Raw genomic sequence first — 17,679 nt, 5'->3', positions numbered from 1 at the left:
ACATTTTGCCTACTATTACCAGTTTATTATAAAGGATCCAACTCAAGAGCAGTTAAATGGAAAGGATAAATAGGGCAGGATATGGAGGAACAGGCACAGAACTTCCATGCCCTCTCTGCACATGCCATACTCCCAGTACCTCCACATATTCATCAACCCAGAAGCTTTCGAAGCCCCATTATTTAAAGCAGTAGTCCCCAACCTTTTTGGCACCAGGCTCTGGTTTTGTGGAAAACAATTTTTCCATAGACCAGGTGGGCGGAATGGTTTTGGGATGATTCAAGCACATTACATTTATTACGTACTTTATTTCTATTATCATTATTACATTGTAATATAAAATGAAATAATTATACAACTCACCATAACATAGAATCAGTGGGAGCCCTGAGTTTGTTTTCCTGAAACTAGACAGTCCCATCTGGGGGTGATGGGAGACAGTGACAGATTATCAGGCATTTAGATTCTCATAAGGAGCCCACAACCTAGATCCCTCACAAGCGCGGTTCACAATAGGGTTCATGCTCCTATGAGAATCTAATGCCACTGCTGATCTGACAGGAGGTGGAGCTCAGACGGAAATACTTGCGCAGCCTCCCCTCACCTCTGGCTGTGTGGCCCGGTTCCTTCATACAATTCCCAGGGACTGGGGACCCCTGACTTAAGGGTTATGTAGGTTTCATGACATAGACATGAGTCTGGCTATTTGTGATTAACTCAATACCCAGCCCCTCTCCCCTCCCCAAAGATTAGGAGATGTGGCTGAAAGTTCTAAGCTTCTAATCAAGCCTTGGTCCTCTGGAGACCAGTCCTCATCCTGAAGCCATTGAGAGGCCACAAGCCATTTCATCAGTATTCAAAAGACACTCTCATCATTAATATATATTTCCCTTTATACCACAGTTATCTAAGAGAAGGTATCAACACACAAAGATTTTTCTGGTTGTCTTTTTTATTGTTTAGTTCTAATTGTAACTCTGATCAAGAACATTGTCTTGAAAGAATTTCTAGGCGAGTATCACTTTCCTCAGTTGAGTGCCTTTATGAGAGCTTTCCTTGGAGTAGACACATACAGGCCAGTTAAGGAGATCTCTAGGCACAATTTCCACTTTACCCAGTCCTCAAGTATAAGCAGTGAACTTTTGCAGCTAATGCTCTAATAAAGAAAATCCCTCCTGGCTGGGTGCAGTGGCTCACGCCTGTAATCCCAGCATTTTGGGAGGCCGAGGCAGGCAGATCACCTGAAGTCGGGAGTTCCAGACCAGCCTGACCAACATGGAGAAACCCCGTCTCTACTAAAAATACAAAATTAGCCGGGCGTGGTGGTGCATGCCTGTAGTCCCAGCTACTCAGGAGGCTGAGACAGGAGAATTACTTGAACCCAGGAGGCAGAGGTTACAGTGAGCCAAGATCATGCCATTGTACTCCAGCCTGGGCAACACGAGCGAAACTCTGTCTCAAAAAAAGAAAAAAAAATGGAAAAGAAGAGAAAAAAAGAAAATCCCTCCTAATTATAATATAAAACACTTTCTAAATCAGAGAAGTAATACATTTAATTACTGGATTGCTAAAAATTAGAGCTGGAAGGGAACCTGAAAAGTGGATAGACCAATAAAATAATTTTACAGATGAGGACACGGTAGCTTGGTCGAGAGACATCAACTGTTCTCAAATGTTGTGTTATAGTTCTGGTGGACAGAGGACAAGAGACATGAGACTGATGAAGCTCTCTTCTGAGCCTATCATATAAAATACCATCATATACAATATGATCTCATATAAAATACCATGCCATTCTTTTGCTGTGAAGCTACTATTTAAGCCCTGGATTCCTTGACCAAAGATTTGCAGCTTCTCTGACATCAGAGGGCAGCAGGAGGTTGAGGGGTCAAGCTTGAAGAGACAGAGCAGGAAGGCCCAGTGTATGGACTTAGCATTGGCAAGAGGCACGGGGGCTGGGCCCTACTGCTCAAGTTATGATCCGGGTTGTTCATGCTTTTGGATTCTCTGAAGAGATGACTACTGTCTGTCTGGTATGAAGAAAGGCACAAAAGGACTTTTTAAGCAGAGTCAATCCTTGAAAACTGTGCTTACTTCAAACTGTCTTGACTGTGGACCCTGGAGGACAAAGCATCCCAACCCCCACAAAGTCGCTCACCCATTATCTTAACTCTCCATAAACTCACAGAATGATCTTCAGGAAACATAGAGAATTGAGTTATTTAGAGATTTGAAAGCACTCACATACAAGAACAAAGCCAGGTGACTTTTCTCCCAGAAGAAAATTTGGCAAAATGGCATGACCAAGCAGATGCTTCCTGGTGGAGAAGAGAAAGCCTTCAAATAGACGCATTTAAGTGAAACCAGGAAGAGAAAGAATGGATGAGGGTGATGGGGAAGGAGAGAAAGTGGTGCAGGAAGAGAAACAGCCACAGAATTGCTGGATTTCTGGGGTGTGACAATGGCACACCCAATCCATCCATGGGTGGTGCTAGATCTACTGGAGTGAGTTCTTGGTCATGTTATTATTGCAAAACCTTTTTTCTTTTCCAAGTAGTTGAGCCTGGCGGTGCCTACAGCAGGCACCAGCTGGAAGCTGGCCCAAACAATGATTCCCTACAGCAAGGTCCCCGGTTGACTCTTGCCTGATCTTTCTACCCTCTTCCCAAACAACATATCCTCTTAACTGCCAAGCCCCGCTCTCCACCAGCACACGCTGAGAATCACTAACCCAGAAGTCGAGCATAAAGATTCAGAAAACAAAACACAACACATAGTAAAGAACTAAAGTAATCAGTGACCCAAGTTGTTCATGAAGACAATCAGGCCATGTTAGTTCTTACTAATTCAAGGAATATTTACTGTCTATCTACTATCTGTCATTGCAAAGGCATTGCAAAGAGACTGTTCACACATTAAATCTATACTTTCCAATGTGTCCAAAAGAAAGAAAATTGGTGTATTAAAGAGATATCTGCACTCCCATGCTTATTACAGCACTATTCACAATAGCCAAGATTTAGAAGCAACCTAAGCGTCCGTCGACAGTAGAATGGATAAAGAAAAAGTGGCACAGTCGAGGCGCGGTGGCTCACGCCTGTAATCCCAGCACTTTGGGAAGCCAAGGAGGCGGATCATGAGGTCAGGAGTTCAAGATCAGCCTGGCCAATGTGGTGAAACCCCGTCTCTACTAAAAATACAAAAATTAGCTTGGAGTGATGGTGGGCGCCTGTAATCCCAGCTACTCGGGGAGCTGAGGCAGGAGCTGAGGCAGCTTGAACACGGGAGGTGGAGGTTGCAGTGAGCTGAGATCGCGCCATTGCACTCAAGTCTGGGCGACAAGAGTGAAACCTGTCTAAAAAAAAAAAAAAAAAAAGTGGCACATATACACAATGGAGTACTATTCAGGCATGAAAAGAATGAGATCCTGTCATTTGCAACAACGTAGATGAAACCGGAGGTCATTATGTTAAGTGAAATAAGCCAAGCACAGAAAGACAAACTGTGTATTCTCACTTACTTGTGGGAGCTAAAAATTAAAACAATTGAACTCATGAAGATAGAGAGTAGAATGATGATTATCAGACGCTAGGAAGGGAAATGGGGGAGGAGGGGGAAAGTGAGGACACTTGATGGGTACAAAAAATAGTTAGAAAAAATGAATAAGACCTAGTATCTCATAGCATAACAGAGTGACTATAATCAATAATAATTTACTTGTATAATTTATAATAACTAAAAAATAGTATAATTGGAATGTTTGTAACACAAAGGATAAGTGCTTGAGGTGATGGGTACCCATTTACCCTGATGGGATACGTACACCTATATCAAAACATCTCATGTACCCCATAAATCTATATACCTACTATGCACCCACAAAAGTTAAAAGTTAAAATTTTTTTAAATGTATACTTTCCCTTCTTTTTTACTGTCTGCCACAGAAAGTTTTGTCAACATTCAACAAATACTCTAAACCCAGCAACTTCCCTTAACTACTCTGATCTGATGCTTCTACCTGAAAAACACACAACAGAATATTTTCTCGAATGAACAGAAGATAGAATCCCCAAGTTCTCTTCTCAAGTCTGTAAAGATCCATCAGGAGCCATAGGCCATGCATTTCAGTATTTGGTTTTCCTACTAGTCTAAAAACCCGCAATATATTAATCCGAAAAATATTTAAATACTAGTAATCTATCACACACACACACACACACACACACAAATTGATGGTTATTATCTGCAAATCATTCTGCACTTATTACTGAAATCGTATTCTATAAGGAAATATAGCTTTTATATGATTCTTTACAGGTAAAAATAAACTTCTAATCACAAACTATTCAAAATTTGAACTGGGAGCCCAGACACACCTAAGATTCAATCTGTCTCTCTCTCTCTTTTTTTTTTTTTTTTTTTGAGATGGAGTCTCACACTGTTGCCCAGGCTGTAGTGCAGTGGCCCAATCACGGCTTCAAGCAATTCTCCTGCTTCAGCCTCCCAAGGAACTGGGATTTAAACGTGCTCTCAGCCAAATGCAAGTCTTTATGAAAATGGAAAGATTACATTTCACAGTTTTAAAAGGGAGAAAAACTCTGTGACTGTTCCTCCCATTGCCAGTATTTGCATACCATTTAATCATTAGGGTTTAGGTTTCTTTGGTTTCATAGCTTTAGGGATGGGCGAGGCAGGATGACCAACACATTATGTGTGGTGCATTTTTTAGCTACTTTAGAAGGGCGTTATAAAAATTACTCCCAGCTTAACAATTTAAAAGTTTGTACACTTTGTACCCCTTGGAGACATGTCACCTTAAATATGAAGAAGAGTAACATCACACTCCTGTGAAAACAGTACAGGGAGAGCACAAAAGCCACATAAGAGCTACATGGTAAAGGGAATCATCACTTATTTAATCACGTGTCCCAATCAAATACAATTTAAGGAAGAATTAAAAGGAGAACATTGTTTAACAAATGATTGAATATAAAGATTAAGGTATGCACATAGTTTAACAGAGACTGGCAAAATAAGGAAAAAATTCTTAAATAAACAAAAGTCAGCTACTTAAGTTTGAAGCTAAGGAGGATACAAAGTATTTCTGGAAGCATCTGTTTTTTAAGACTTTTTTAAAATGGTGGTAAAATACATATAACATAAACATCATCTTAATCATTTATAAGTTTACAGTTCAGTAGTCTTAAATGCACTGACATTGTTGTGCGGCCAATGTCCCAAACTCTTTTCATATTGCAAAACTAAATTCTATGCCCAGTAAGCAACAACTGTCTATCCCCAACCCTTCAACCACTGGCAACTCCCATTCTACTTTCTGTCTCTATGAATTTGACTACTCTAGGCACCTCATAGTACTGGAATTATACAGTATCTGTCTTTCAAAAAGACACTATTAAACCAGTGAAGTGACTGGAAGACATGAATGGAAACAGTCTAAAGTACAAAGGGACAAAAAACCATGAAGCACAAAGGGAACTCAGGAGGGTTCAGAATCTATAAAATCACTCCAATTGTAACACTAGTTATCAGAAGTAGATACAAATCCTCTTTTATCTTTAAAATGAAGGCAGGAAGTATCAGCATCATCTCTTCATTTCTTGAAATGTGACTCAAAAAGGAAGTTACTCTCTTTTTATCAGACTAGAATTCAATCAGAAAGAAAAGCACATTTAAATGATCTGCCTAAAAACTTTTCAGTTTTTCTTAGACGTTAGCTACTTGAATAAACATGTTGCTGAGATCTAATAATACTTGCCTGGAAAACCATTATTTATGTTTTTCTTATGAACTATATAAAAACATAATTTTTACAACTTATATGCTTTTTGTATGTTGTACAAAAAATACAAAAAAAAAAAGAAAGCAATAACTTAAAATCACAAACTTCAACAACCTTAAAAAACATGCTGATTGAAATAATCAAAGAGATGGATGCTTAATCAAATCTGAAATTATTGCTGATGTGAAAGCTAATTTCAACTTTTGAGAACAATACGAATAAATAAGTTACGTGATTGATGGGAAATTTTTATTCTCATCATATTAAGTATTTCGATTACATTTGTTAACCTGGAGATATTCTCTGCAAATGTGAAATCATGAAGCAAATTTAATAGAACTACACTTCCAGAGAAAAGTAACCAGTCATCAAAACCTCTGAAAGATTAAAACTGTAATTCTGAAAATTTTTTTGTTTTGCTCCACCTTATTCTTTTTTTTTATGGGTATAGTAAATGCCCCAGGGCTCTGACCTAACTTCAGAGAAGTGTTCAAGAAAAAGAAATTATCCAATTACGGATTACCAAAACTGTAACAAGGATTAAGAAGTGACAGAGAAAAGGAACACCCTCAAAGTGTGTATATATAGGCCAAAAAGGCAGCCTTGAATACATCGTTTGTCATCACCTCTCCTATTCACCTGGACAAGCTCACGTTTGCAGGAGCACGATGTCTCACTCGACTCGTGTCTCCTCCTCCAGGGCTGGAGGCAGCAGCTCAGCCAGAGTGTCTGCTGCTGGAAGCAGCTTCAGTGGTGGAAGCAGATGTGGTCTGGGGGGCAGCTCGGCCCGGGGCTTCCGAGGAGGAACCGGCGGCTGTGGCCTGAGTGGGGGGTCTAGCAGTGCTTTCAGGGGCAGCTTTGGAGGGGGCTTTGGTAGCTGCTCAGTAGGGGGTGGTTTTGGGGGAGCTTCAGGCTCTGGGGCAGGATTTGGTGGGGGTTCTAGCTTTGGCGGGGTCTCTGGATTTGGCAGGGGTTCTGGATTCTGTGGGAGTTCTGGATTCAGCAGTGGAGGCTTCTACAGCTATGGTGGTGGTATGGGAGGTGGTGTTGGCAATGGGGGGCTTTTCTCTGGAGGGGAAAAGCAAACCATGCAGAACCTCAATGACCGCTTGGCCAATTACCTAGACAAGGTCAGAGCCCTGGAGGAGGCTAACACTGATCTGGAGAACAAAATCAAGGAGTGGTATGACAAATACGGGCCTGGGTCTGGAGATGGTGGATCTGGAAGAGATTATAGCAAATACTATTCAATAATTGAAGAGCTCAGAAACCAGGTGAGACTCTATCTGTGCCTGAGTTTCTAGTATTTGTGGGTCTTTCACTTCTTTTCGGATCATGTACTATAATGAAAATTTTAAGTTAAGAAATTATTTGAAAACATATTTGCTTGTTACACATGCAAAGTGGGACCTGATGTGTCTTAATTATTATAATACTTTATGTGACATTAATTTTCTGTTTCCATCTCAGTTTCAGTATTTCTACATAAGAGGAAAACTTATACAATACCAGGCAGCTAATTATCATTTATATATAAGAATGACAGCAGTGAATCAACATTAGTTTAATTATTTATGATGAATTCTGACAGACTGACATATTTTATTGTCTTACTAGATTTAAATATTCTTTAGGATGATTTTTCTTCCTAGAAAATCTGGTGCAAACATTACATAAGAATGTAGTAGAATCTAAAATGTTTAGCCACTTTTGTATGGGAAATAAATTTTTAAAGACTTTTTTGGAAGCGAAATACAATTTTTGCACTATTTCCTGAAAAAGTGCATGAGATAATCTAACAAAGTAGCAGAAATATGCAGAGGGCTATATCCTGTAAAACAGGTTCCTGTGCCTAGTCCAATAAATGTGCAAACGGTTATCTTTTTGCAGAAAGTTGTAGTCCTAAATATACCAGCCCCAGATATACAGGTGTCATTACTAAGTAAGTTTGCAAAGCAAGTCACCTTTAAGAGCTAATAACACAGGCCAGGCACTGTGGCTCACACCTGTAATCCCAGCACTTTGGGAGGCTCAGGCCGGCAAATCACTTGAGGTCAGGAATTTGAGATCAGCCTGGCCAACATGGTGAAATCCCATGTCTACTAAAAATACACATACAAAAAAAATTAGCTGGGCATAGTGGCACGCACCTATAATCCCAGCTAATCAGGAGGCTGAGGCACAAGAATCACTTGAACCTGGGAGGCAGAGATTGCAGTTGAGCCGAGATCTCGCCACTGCACTCCAGCCTGGGCAACAGAGCGAGACTCTGTCTCTACACACACACACACAAAAAGAGCTAATAACACAGGCAACATCTACCCTTACAGGTAGGCATGCAGACACAAGGTAAAAATCATTCGTGATTCACTTACTATTAACATCTTTTTTTAGAACATTGCTGCCACTGTTGAAAATGCTGGGATCATTTTGCAGATTGACAATGCCAGATTGGCTGCTGATGACTTCAGATTGAAGTAAGAAACATAAAGACTTGAAAACAAGGGTAATGGGGAAAAAAATAAATTTTATTTCATTTTATAAATATACATATATATATACACACACACACTAGAAGATCATGACCTAAATTTACAAACATCCCAAGGGTAAACTTTAGACCATTATTTCATCAAAAAGAAAAAGAAAAAAGAAGGAGGCAAATTTAGAGCGAGAATTTTATTATAAAAAATGTTTGGCCGGGCGCGGTGGCTCAAGCCTGTAATCCCAGCACTTTGGGAGGCCGAGACGGGCGGATCACGAGGTCAGGAGATCGAGACCATCCTGGCTAATACGGTGAAACCCCGTCTCTACTAAAAAAATACAAAAAAAAAAAACTAGCTGGGCGAGGTGGCGGGTGCCTGTGGTCCCAGCTACTCAGGAGGCTGAGGCAGAAGAATGGCGTGAACCCGGGAGGCGGAGCTTGCAGTGAGCTGAGATCCGGCCACTGCACTCCAGCCTGGGCGACAGAGCGAGACTTCATCTCAAAAAAAAAAAAAAAAAAAAAATGTTAGACATGATTAGAATTAATATTACACTGGTATTTTTCTTTATAAGGGAAAATTTCCCAAGAGAAAACTTAGTAACCTTTATTTATGAAAATGCCCACAGGTGAGAAGTTTTTCAATATGTAAGAACGGAAGGTACTCTTTGAAACACGGCCAGGTGAGCTTACAGTACTTTTTGCCTTACTGCTGTCCCTTCCAGGTATGAGAACGAGCTGTGTCTCCGGCAGACCGTGGAGGCTGACATCAATGGCCTGCGGAAAGTCCTGGATGACCTGACTATGACCCGCTCTGACCTGGAGATGCAGATTGAGAGTCTCACCGAGGAGCTGGCCTACCTGAAGAAGAACCACGAGGAGGTAGGAACATGTTCTACATAAATGAATAACTCCCGCTAACATATTTCTCCCCACATGCATTCTATACAAATAAAATTGGCTGGGTGCAGTGGCTCATGCCTGTAGTCTCAGCTACTCTGGAGGCTGAGGCAGGGGGATCCCTCGAGCCCAGGAGTTGGAGGCCACAGTAAGCTATGATCATGCCACTGGATTCCAGCCTGAGCAACAGAGAGATAGTGTGTCTCTAAAAAAGTAAAATAGGCCGGGCACAGTGGCTTATGCCTGTAATCCCAGCACTTTGGGAGGCCAAGGCAGGCAGATCACAAGGTCAGGAGTTTGAGACCAGCCTGACCAAAGTGGTGAAACCCCGTCTCTACTAAAAATACAAAAATTAGCGGGGTGTGATGATGCCCAGCTGTTGTGCCTGCAATCCTAGCTACTCAGGAGGCTAAGGCAGGAGAATCGCTTGAACTGGGGAGGCGGAGGTTGCAGTGAGCCGAGATCAAGCCACTGCACTCCAGCCTGGGCGACAGAGCAAGACTCCATCTCAAAAAAAAAAAAAAAGGAAAATAAACTCAATTTTATCTAAGTGAATTTCCCACACACTATGACCAGGAAACAAAAGTAATCATGAGTAAATTCTATCTAGATTTGATTTTTTTTTTTTTCCTTTCAGTGTCCTATTTCCAAATTGTTGTCTAGGCACATTTTAGGAAATCATCGCTTTTCTTTTTTTTTTTTTTTTGGATTTTTAGTAGAGACGGGATTTCACCGCGTTAGCCAGGATGGTCTCGATCTCCTGACCTCGTGATGCGCCCACCTTGGCCTCCCAAAGTGCTGGGATTACAGGCGTGAGCCACCACGCCCGGCCTGGGAAGTCATCGCTTTTCTATTTGCATCACGATGGTCTTTTTTCCTTCATGCTAGGAAATGAAGAGTATGCAAGGAAGCTCTGGAGGGGAGGTGACTGTAGAAATGAATGCTGCTCCGGGGACCGACCTGACCAAATTACTGAATGACATGAGGGCGCAGTACGAGGAGCTGGCTGAGCAAAACCGCCGAGAAGCTGAGGAGCAGTTCAATAAGCAGGTACATCCTCTCTGCTGAGAACCCAAGCCAGTAGCCACACACAAGCCGCTTCTGCTCCGTTCACCAGCCTACAACAGCTGCATTATATTTGTATTTAGAGTGCATCACTACAAGCACAAATCTCCACTGATGCTGGGGCAGCCAGTTCTGCCAAGAATGAGATAACAGAACTGAAACGTACCCTGCAAGCCCTGGAAATTGAGCTTCAGTCCCAACTGGCCATGGTATGTGCAAATAGCTTTTCACATTTTCCAACAGGGAGTTAGGCAAGTGCAATTTTCTTTCTTTGCCAAGAGGTTCACTAGGCACATTAAAAAGGCGGTGTTAAGGAGAACTGCATTATGATTATAGAAAGCATTAAAAGTTAATGTACTCTATTTCACATAAAAGATTTAGTTTAAAAAGAAGTGCCAACCAAAATTGAAGAAGCAATGATATAACAATATAGGTTATATGGCGAAGCTACACTTCTAGTGCCACATAAAATTGCATTTTTAAAAAATCATCCAATGATTTATTTTCATCATGAATTTTTTATTTGCTTTTTCTCTTAGAAAAGCTCCCTGGAAGGAACCCTGGCTGACACAGAAGCTGGCTACATGGCTCAGCTGTCAGAAATTCAAACACAGGTCAGTGCCCTGGAGGAGGAGATCTGCCAGATCCGGGGTGAGACTAAATGCCAGAACGCAGAGTACGAGCAACTGCTGGACATCAAGACACGCCTGGAGATGGAGATCGAGACCTACCGCCGCCTGCTCGATGGAGAGGGAGGGTAAACCAAAGTCGTGAACAAACTAAAATGCATACCTTAGTGAATTTATTTTAGAAAACCAAAATGAGACTCAGGGGGTAGACTTGTATATAGAGAGAGTAATAAAATAACAGACACAAGCTGGGTGCAGTGGCTCAGGCCTGTAATCCCAGCACTTTGGGAGGCTGAGGTGGGAGAATCACGTGAGCCCAGGAGTCCAAGACCAGCTTGGGCAACAAAGCAAAACCCCGTCTCTACAAAAAATAATATTTAAAAAATTAGCTGAAGGCTGGCGCAGTGGCTCGTGCCTGTAATCTCAGCACTTTGGGAGGCCAAGGCAGGCAGATCACATGAGGTCAGGAGTTCAAGACCAGCCTGGCCAATATGGTGAAACCCTGTCTCTACTAAAAATACAAAAATTAGCCAGGCGTGGTGGTGCACACCTGTAGTCCCAGCTACTCAGGGGACTGAGGCGGGAGGATCACTTGAACCCAGGAGGTTGAGGCCGCAGTGAGCTGTAATCATGCCACTGTACTCTAGCCTGGGTGACAGAGCGAGACCCTGTCTCAAAAAAAAAAAAATAGCTGGGCATGGTGGTGCACACCTGTAATCCCAGATACTGGGGAGGCTGAGACAGAAGGATCATTTGAGCCCAGGAGGGCAAGGCTGAACAAGAAAGTAACAGACACAATCCAATTAAAACACATCCAAAGCTTCATCTTGAGGAATCCCCGGGGCGGAGGGTTTCTCCTGCCTTTGCAACCTGCAAAGGAAAACAATTCTTTTTTTTTCTCCAGTGGTTCTAGTTTTGCAGAATTTGATGGTAGAAACTCAGGATCCACAAACATGGGATCCAGGGATCTGGTATCTGGTGACTCAAGATCTGGAAGTTGTTCTGGTCAAGGACGAGGTAGACATTTTTTTTAATGTTGATGATAATTCTGTAATTTAAAAGTAAAGGCATACTTTGCTTGTCATATTAAAAGTGTCTGCTATTGTTTACATAATCTTACCCAGAGAGAACACGTTGAATGCATATGATTGCATTTCTCTTGCTCTGTGTTTCTGTGATAGTTGCCAGACTGACATTGCAATCCCATGATTTTCAGATTCAAGCAAGACTAGAGTGACTAAGACCATCATAGAGGAGTTGGTGGATGGCAAGGTTGTCTCGTCTCAAGTCAGCAGTATTTCTGAGGTGCAAGTTAAATAAGGAACTTCCAGATCAACAAGAGTGTCTTTCAAAGAAAAAAAAAATCAAGGACACAAGTGAAGAAATGGCATCAATCTAGGCATATTTCTGGATAATTTCAGGAAAAGCTTCAGTCCAGAAATGGATGACTAGCCAATTTTTCTGCATCTTCTTCTTTCCTCATTAGAATGCTCTTGAAATAGCTGAATTAACAACTTTGCTCTAATTGTTTCTTTGCTTCAATAAATTTACTTTTGCAAATTAATTTGATTATTACTTACTTTTTAAAAAAGTATTTTACCTAGGAAGGAAGCTATCATTGATGATCTAGCTGCATGACTATATTACTAACATCAGTTCATTGTTTATATCTTCCTGTTGTAACCAAGCGAGTTATAGAGAAAAGCCACACTCTGAGACTAATTCAGGAGTCTTTTTATTGCCAGCGACCGAGAGATGGCTGGAGCTCAAAATTCTCTCGGCCCCGAAGAAGGGGCTAGGTTTCTTTTTATACTGTGGTCTAAATAGGGGAGGGGAGTTTAGCTGAAGCAATTTTTACAGGAGCAGAAACAGGCAAACCAATTAACAAAGATTAATTGGTTACAGAAACAGTTACAGAAAAGTAAACAGTTCCAGGTGCAGAGGCTCAAACTATCACAAAGAGATAATGCAGGGGCTTTGGGTACCATCCCCCAAGTACGTCCCCAGGCACTGCTGATTTAGCTTGCCTCAATATTTTATCAGTAAGTGCATTCCTGGATGTGCTTGGAGTCAGTTTGCACTAGTTATGCCTTTAAGGGAGGGGGGCTGCAAGTGAAAAAACAAAAATGGTGTCTGTCCAGCTCTCTCAGCTAAGAGAGACAATCAGGTTAAAACAAGGTAGGGTATCACATTACCTTCTTTATGCAATTCAGATTATAGCCATTTTTTTAATGTGGGCATTTTTAATGGTATTGCACAAGAACTCAGTGGCACAATAGCTGAAATTAGACTACAGTGTCAACAGCTTAGCCCACAAAGAAGGATGCGATTATTTTAATAATCAACTTATAATTAATGTCTAGTTTATATATGTCCATCACTGAACTCGATATTTTATAAGATAAAAAAGAAACTCATAATCTCCCTCCTACTTCAAAAAGCTCATATTTCAGCAGAGAAGAAAAGCTAAAACACGAAGAAGACAGCAAGCAATAAAAAGCTGTTAATAGTAAAGACTTGATTTCACAATCTGCATCAGAAGTGACATAGGAATCAGACATGTGTGTTTACAGGACATTTAGGACAGTGGTCAAATAAAGAGTCTTGGGAAACAAGATTGGCTGTGTGATATGGCATCTGATTTGCTGAAACCTTGAAAGCCCCAAAGAGAAGAGATCCTCAGGCACTTGTTCCCCTGCCAAATCTAGCCACATCTTTAGCCAAAACCGGCCACTTCGCCAAGCTGGTATTTCTTTTCCCCACTCCCCGCTGCTAAGATCTTATACCCCATTGGTGGTCATAGTCCTATTCTTTCATTTCTACAGTATCCCTGGGGCCACATGGCTTTGTCTTGTCTTGTGTGGGATGATGAAACCTGTTAAGATTGTGTGGGAGGTGGTACGGGCCCCAGGAAGAACCAGGCATAGCACCAACCCAGGATGGCTATGGGCTTTCTCAATCAAGGAATTTAAATGCCCATATCACAAATTAGAGAATCAACCCTACAAGCCAGTCCTCAAGGAAAGAACATAGGATGTGGCCTAAAAAGCCAAATGTAAAGTTATAAAAGGACAAACCTGAACATGTATCTTCCAATATAAAACCAATTAAGAACTGTATGAGCATATCAAACCTATCATCAAAACAGGTAGTTTTTCATCTTCCGGGCGCATCGAATAAAACATAAAATGAACCTCTGGGTACGTTATGACTTCTGCTTAAATAGCTAACCACAGAATAAGGTTCATAGCTAACCACAGAATAAACATTAAACCACTACTCAAAGAAAAAGAGCAATGTTAAGTTGCTCAAGTCAAAGCCGTTTTCCACCATCAAATCATTACAATAAATAAAACCCTGAACGCTTCTTCTCCACTGAAACACTAACAGTACGGACCAGTTCATCCAACCTGGATTCATAGCTCAAGGGCAGAAATGGAAATCCGGTGTAAGCAGCCTGCAGAAGCTAAGCCATCCCGGCGCCATCAGTGAAGCCGCTCTCTGTGGGTCTTCTCCAGCCTAACCTTCGAGCTGTGGATTTTGGCCACCTGAGACCTATGTTCATGGCTAGTATTATCTTCATGTCAAGGCAAAAGTATGGGGCTACTCCGAAAATCATTTCGAGGTGAAAAGCCTCACTCTGTTCTTCCTTGGCATGCATTACGATGCTGCGTTTGTACCGAATGATTGTTCACAAATATAGAAAACGCCCCATCATAGACACCAGAACACTGAGACACAGTAGAATGTGTTATTAAGGGCATGTTCAATTTTGAAAACTGAAACTATTGAACCATTTTGGATCATAAAACTTATTTAGAGTGCCGAATAAAAAGTTAAGGACACGGTGTTCACATATTATTACTTGCCTTAAAATCATTGTAAAACTCTATAATAGGAATATGTTTATTGTGAGACCCTCAAGTTCAGCTCTCGAGGCAATTTTTTGTTTTGTTTTGTTACAGGGTCTCGCTCTGTTGCCCAGGCTGGAGTGTAGTGGTGCCATCTTGGTTCACGTGCAGTCTCAACCTCCTGGGCTCAAGCAATCCTCCCACCTCAGCCTCCTGAGTAGCTGCAGGCAACCAAGTCCCAGCTAATTTTGTTTATTTTTTGTAGAGATGGAGTTTCACTATGTTGCCCAGGCTGTTCTCAAATTCCTGGGCTCAAGCAGTCCTCCCACCTCGGCCTTCCTCAAAGTGCTGGGGTTATAGGCATGAGCGACTGTACCCAGCCTCAACTTTTGAATGAGAGGAACATGTTTATTTTTTCTGAGAGTGGATTTACTGTTAGAAGAGAGAGCTCATGCCCACATGTACATGGTCTTTCTTTCTTTTTTTTTTTTTTTTTTTTTTTTTGAGACAGAGTCTCTCTGATTGCCCAAGCTGGAGTGCAGTGGTGCGATCTTGCCTCCACCTCCCAGGTTCAAGCAGGTCTCCTGCCTCAGCCTCCTGAGTAGCTGGGATTACAGGCACCCACCACCATGCCCGGCTAATTTTTGTATTTTTAGTAGAGACGGGGTTTCACCATGTTGGCCAGGCTGGTCTCGAACTCCTGACCTCGTAATCCGCGCACCTCAGCCTCCCAAAGCGCTGGGATTACGGGCGGGCGTGAGCCACTGCGCCCAGCCTCGCACATGGGTTTTCACCCATTGACTTTTGATCCAGAGATTCACAAGGTTGTTTTTTCTTTCTGACCTCAGGGAAGTATACACAAGAATGATGAGAATGGTCGATGTGGCATCCATCCTCACAGAGATTAGAAACAAGAAACAAGGTTCACAGCAGGCAGCTCAGAGGAAACCAGTAAAGTATTTGAAACTCTAAGAAAAGTGGCCTAAACTTGCTGGACGACTTCATGGAATTAGACAGTGTTCACCCAGGAGGAGACAAACTGGTGAATACAAACCACCCAAAACGAAGCTCAAGTAATATTATCCACACAACCTCCTCAAGGAACAAAATACTGCAAGTAACAAACCACTTTAAAAACTTTTCAGTGGCTGAGATATGACACTTGGGTAACAGAAAATATTGATCAAGCCCTTCTGAAAACAAAGTACTCATTTGTAATATCAATGTCAATATGAAATGATGAGGCACGAAAGAAGCAAATGTTAATAGTTCAACCACTTTTTTTAAAGTTAGCACTTAAATAGCAGGTAAAGGACAAGCCCGGAGGTATCCTGCATACAAAGCTTGGATTTCCAGAGAGGGGGCATGATGAAGTGATTTGCTGACAGAACCACAAGGAACATGAAGGTACATGCGAGCTTATAACAAAATTGTGATAGGATGTGCATTGCGTGCCTCAGTCACCCAGGCTGCAGTGCAGTGGCGCGATCACCGCTCACTGCTGCCCAGACCTCCTGAGCTCAAGTGATCCTCCCACCTGAGCCCCCTGAGTAGCTGGGACTGCAGGTGTGCTCCACCATGCCCAGCTAATTTTTGCATTTTTTGTAGAGATAGGGTTTTGCTGGGATTACAGGAATGGCTCACACCTATAATCTCAGCATTTTGGGAGGCTGAGGTGGGCGGATCACTTGAGCCCGGGAGTTTGAGACCAGCCTGAGTAACATAGTGGGATCCCATCTCAACAAAAAAATACAAAAATTAGCTGGGACTGGTGGCACGTGCCTGTAGTCCCAGTTACTCAGGAGGCTAAGGCAGGAGAATCACTTGAGCCAAGGAGATTGAGGCTGCTGTGAGCTGTGATGGCACGGCTGCACTCCAGCCTGGGTGACAGAGTGAGACCTGGTCTCAAAAAGAAAAAAAAAATTAGAGAGAGTGTACTGTATGTGGTTCCACTTGTGATGTAAAAGCATTACAATAAATTAATGTCTATAATTAACCTATATAGATGTTTCTATAATAAGTGATGTCAAGCATAATAATTTTTTGAGCAATCCAAATGAGAAAAAATAAGAGGGGAAAAGGAATTTATATTTCGTAAGCACATGTTATGTATATAAATACTTTGTATCTATGTTTATATTTTATTTCACTTAATCCACAAACTCTCTGATGTAGGTATTACCGCTTTCATGTTACAGATGAAGAAAATGAAGCTGAAAGAGGTCATTTATTTAAAGGCACATGGCAAGCAAGTGGAAAAGTTATAAGTTAAAGCCCCATCTCCTAATTCCATGAACTAGAATTCTACTCTACCAAAATAAGTGAAGTTCTGTAGTTTCATATCCTAAACTCACGGAGAGGCCTATTTCTGTGAGAAGTACCCCCCAAAAGTGCTATTTTTTTTTTTTTTCATTTTTCCAAAACCGCTTCTCCCTCAACTAAAGTAAACAGGGAGGCTTCAAAAATTTCCAGAACAGTTTTCTATCTGTCTACAGGAGAAATCTGTTGATGTTGGAGACCAGAAGAACCAAAAAAGATACCTATTGGTCTGAGTTCAGATAGAAAGCAAGCTATCACGTGCCCCTGTGGTCACTAAAACTGAAACCGGATTTCAAGTTAAGGGCAAAACCAGGGGAAGACCAGCTTCCTAAGCAGGACAGGAGCATCTCGAAATGAGCTTCCTAATCTCACAGTGGTAGCAATTGGAGGAAACTATTTCATTGAAAACCAATTTTTAAAAAATAAAAATAGAGACAGGGTTTCAATATGTTGCCCAGGCTGGTCTCCAACTCCTGGCCTGAAGTGATCCTCCCACCTCAGCCTCCCAAAGTGCTAACATCACAGGCATGAGCCACCATGCCTGGCCAAAAACCAACTTTTTATGTGCAGAAAGTACATATGATATGTAATTCTAAGCAAGAACCATTCTAAAATTTTTATAACAATAAGGTG

At 41.6% G+C, this 17,679-nt stretch overlaps 1 protein-coding gene across 1 annotated transcript; it reads left to right on the top strand.

Moving 5' to 3' along the window:
* Nucleotides 1-6,441: 6,441 nt before the first annotated feature.
* Nucleotides 6,442-12,440, top strand: LOC102140578 (keratin, type I cytoskeletal 24). The gene is made up of 8 exons (XM_005584113.3): nt 6,442-7,074; nt 8,195-8,277; nt 9,008-9,164; nt 10,071-10,232; nt 10,331-10,456; nt 10,787-11,004; nt 11,781-11,893; nt 12,093-12,440. The coding sequence occupies exons 1-8, from the start codon at nt 6,469-6,471 to the stop codon at nt 12,194-12,196; spliced, it is 1,569 nt and encodes a 522-aa protein (XP_005584170.3). The 5' UTR covers nt 6,442-6,468; the 3' UTR covers nt 12,197-12,440.
* The last annotated feature ends 5,239 nt before the right edge of the window (nt 12,441-17,679 follow it).

Source organism: Macaca fascicularis, chromosome 16, assembly GCF_037993035.2.
Source record: "Macaca fascicularis isolate 582-1 chromosome 16, T2T-MFA8v1.1".
NCBI classification, from domain to species: Eukaryota; Metazoa; Chordata; class Mammalia; order Primates; family Cercopithecidae; genus Macaca; species Macaca fascicularis.
Note: the sequence above shows the minus strand (reverse complement) of the source record. Positions and strands in the feature narration are given on the sequence as shown.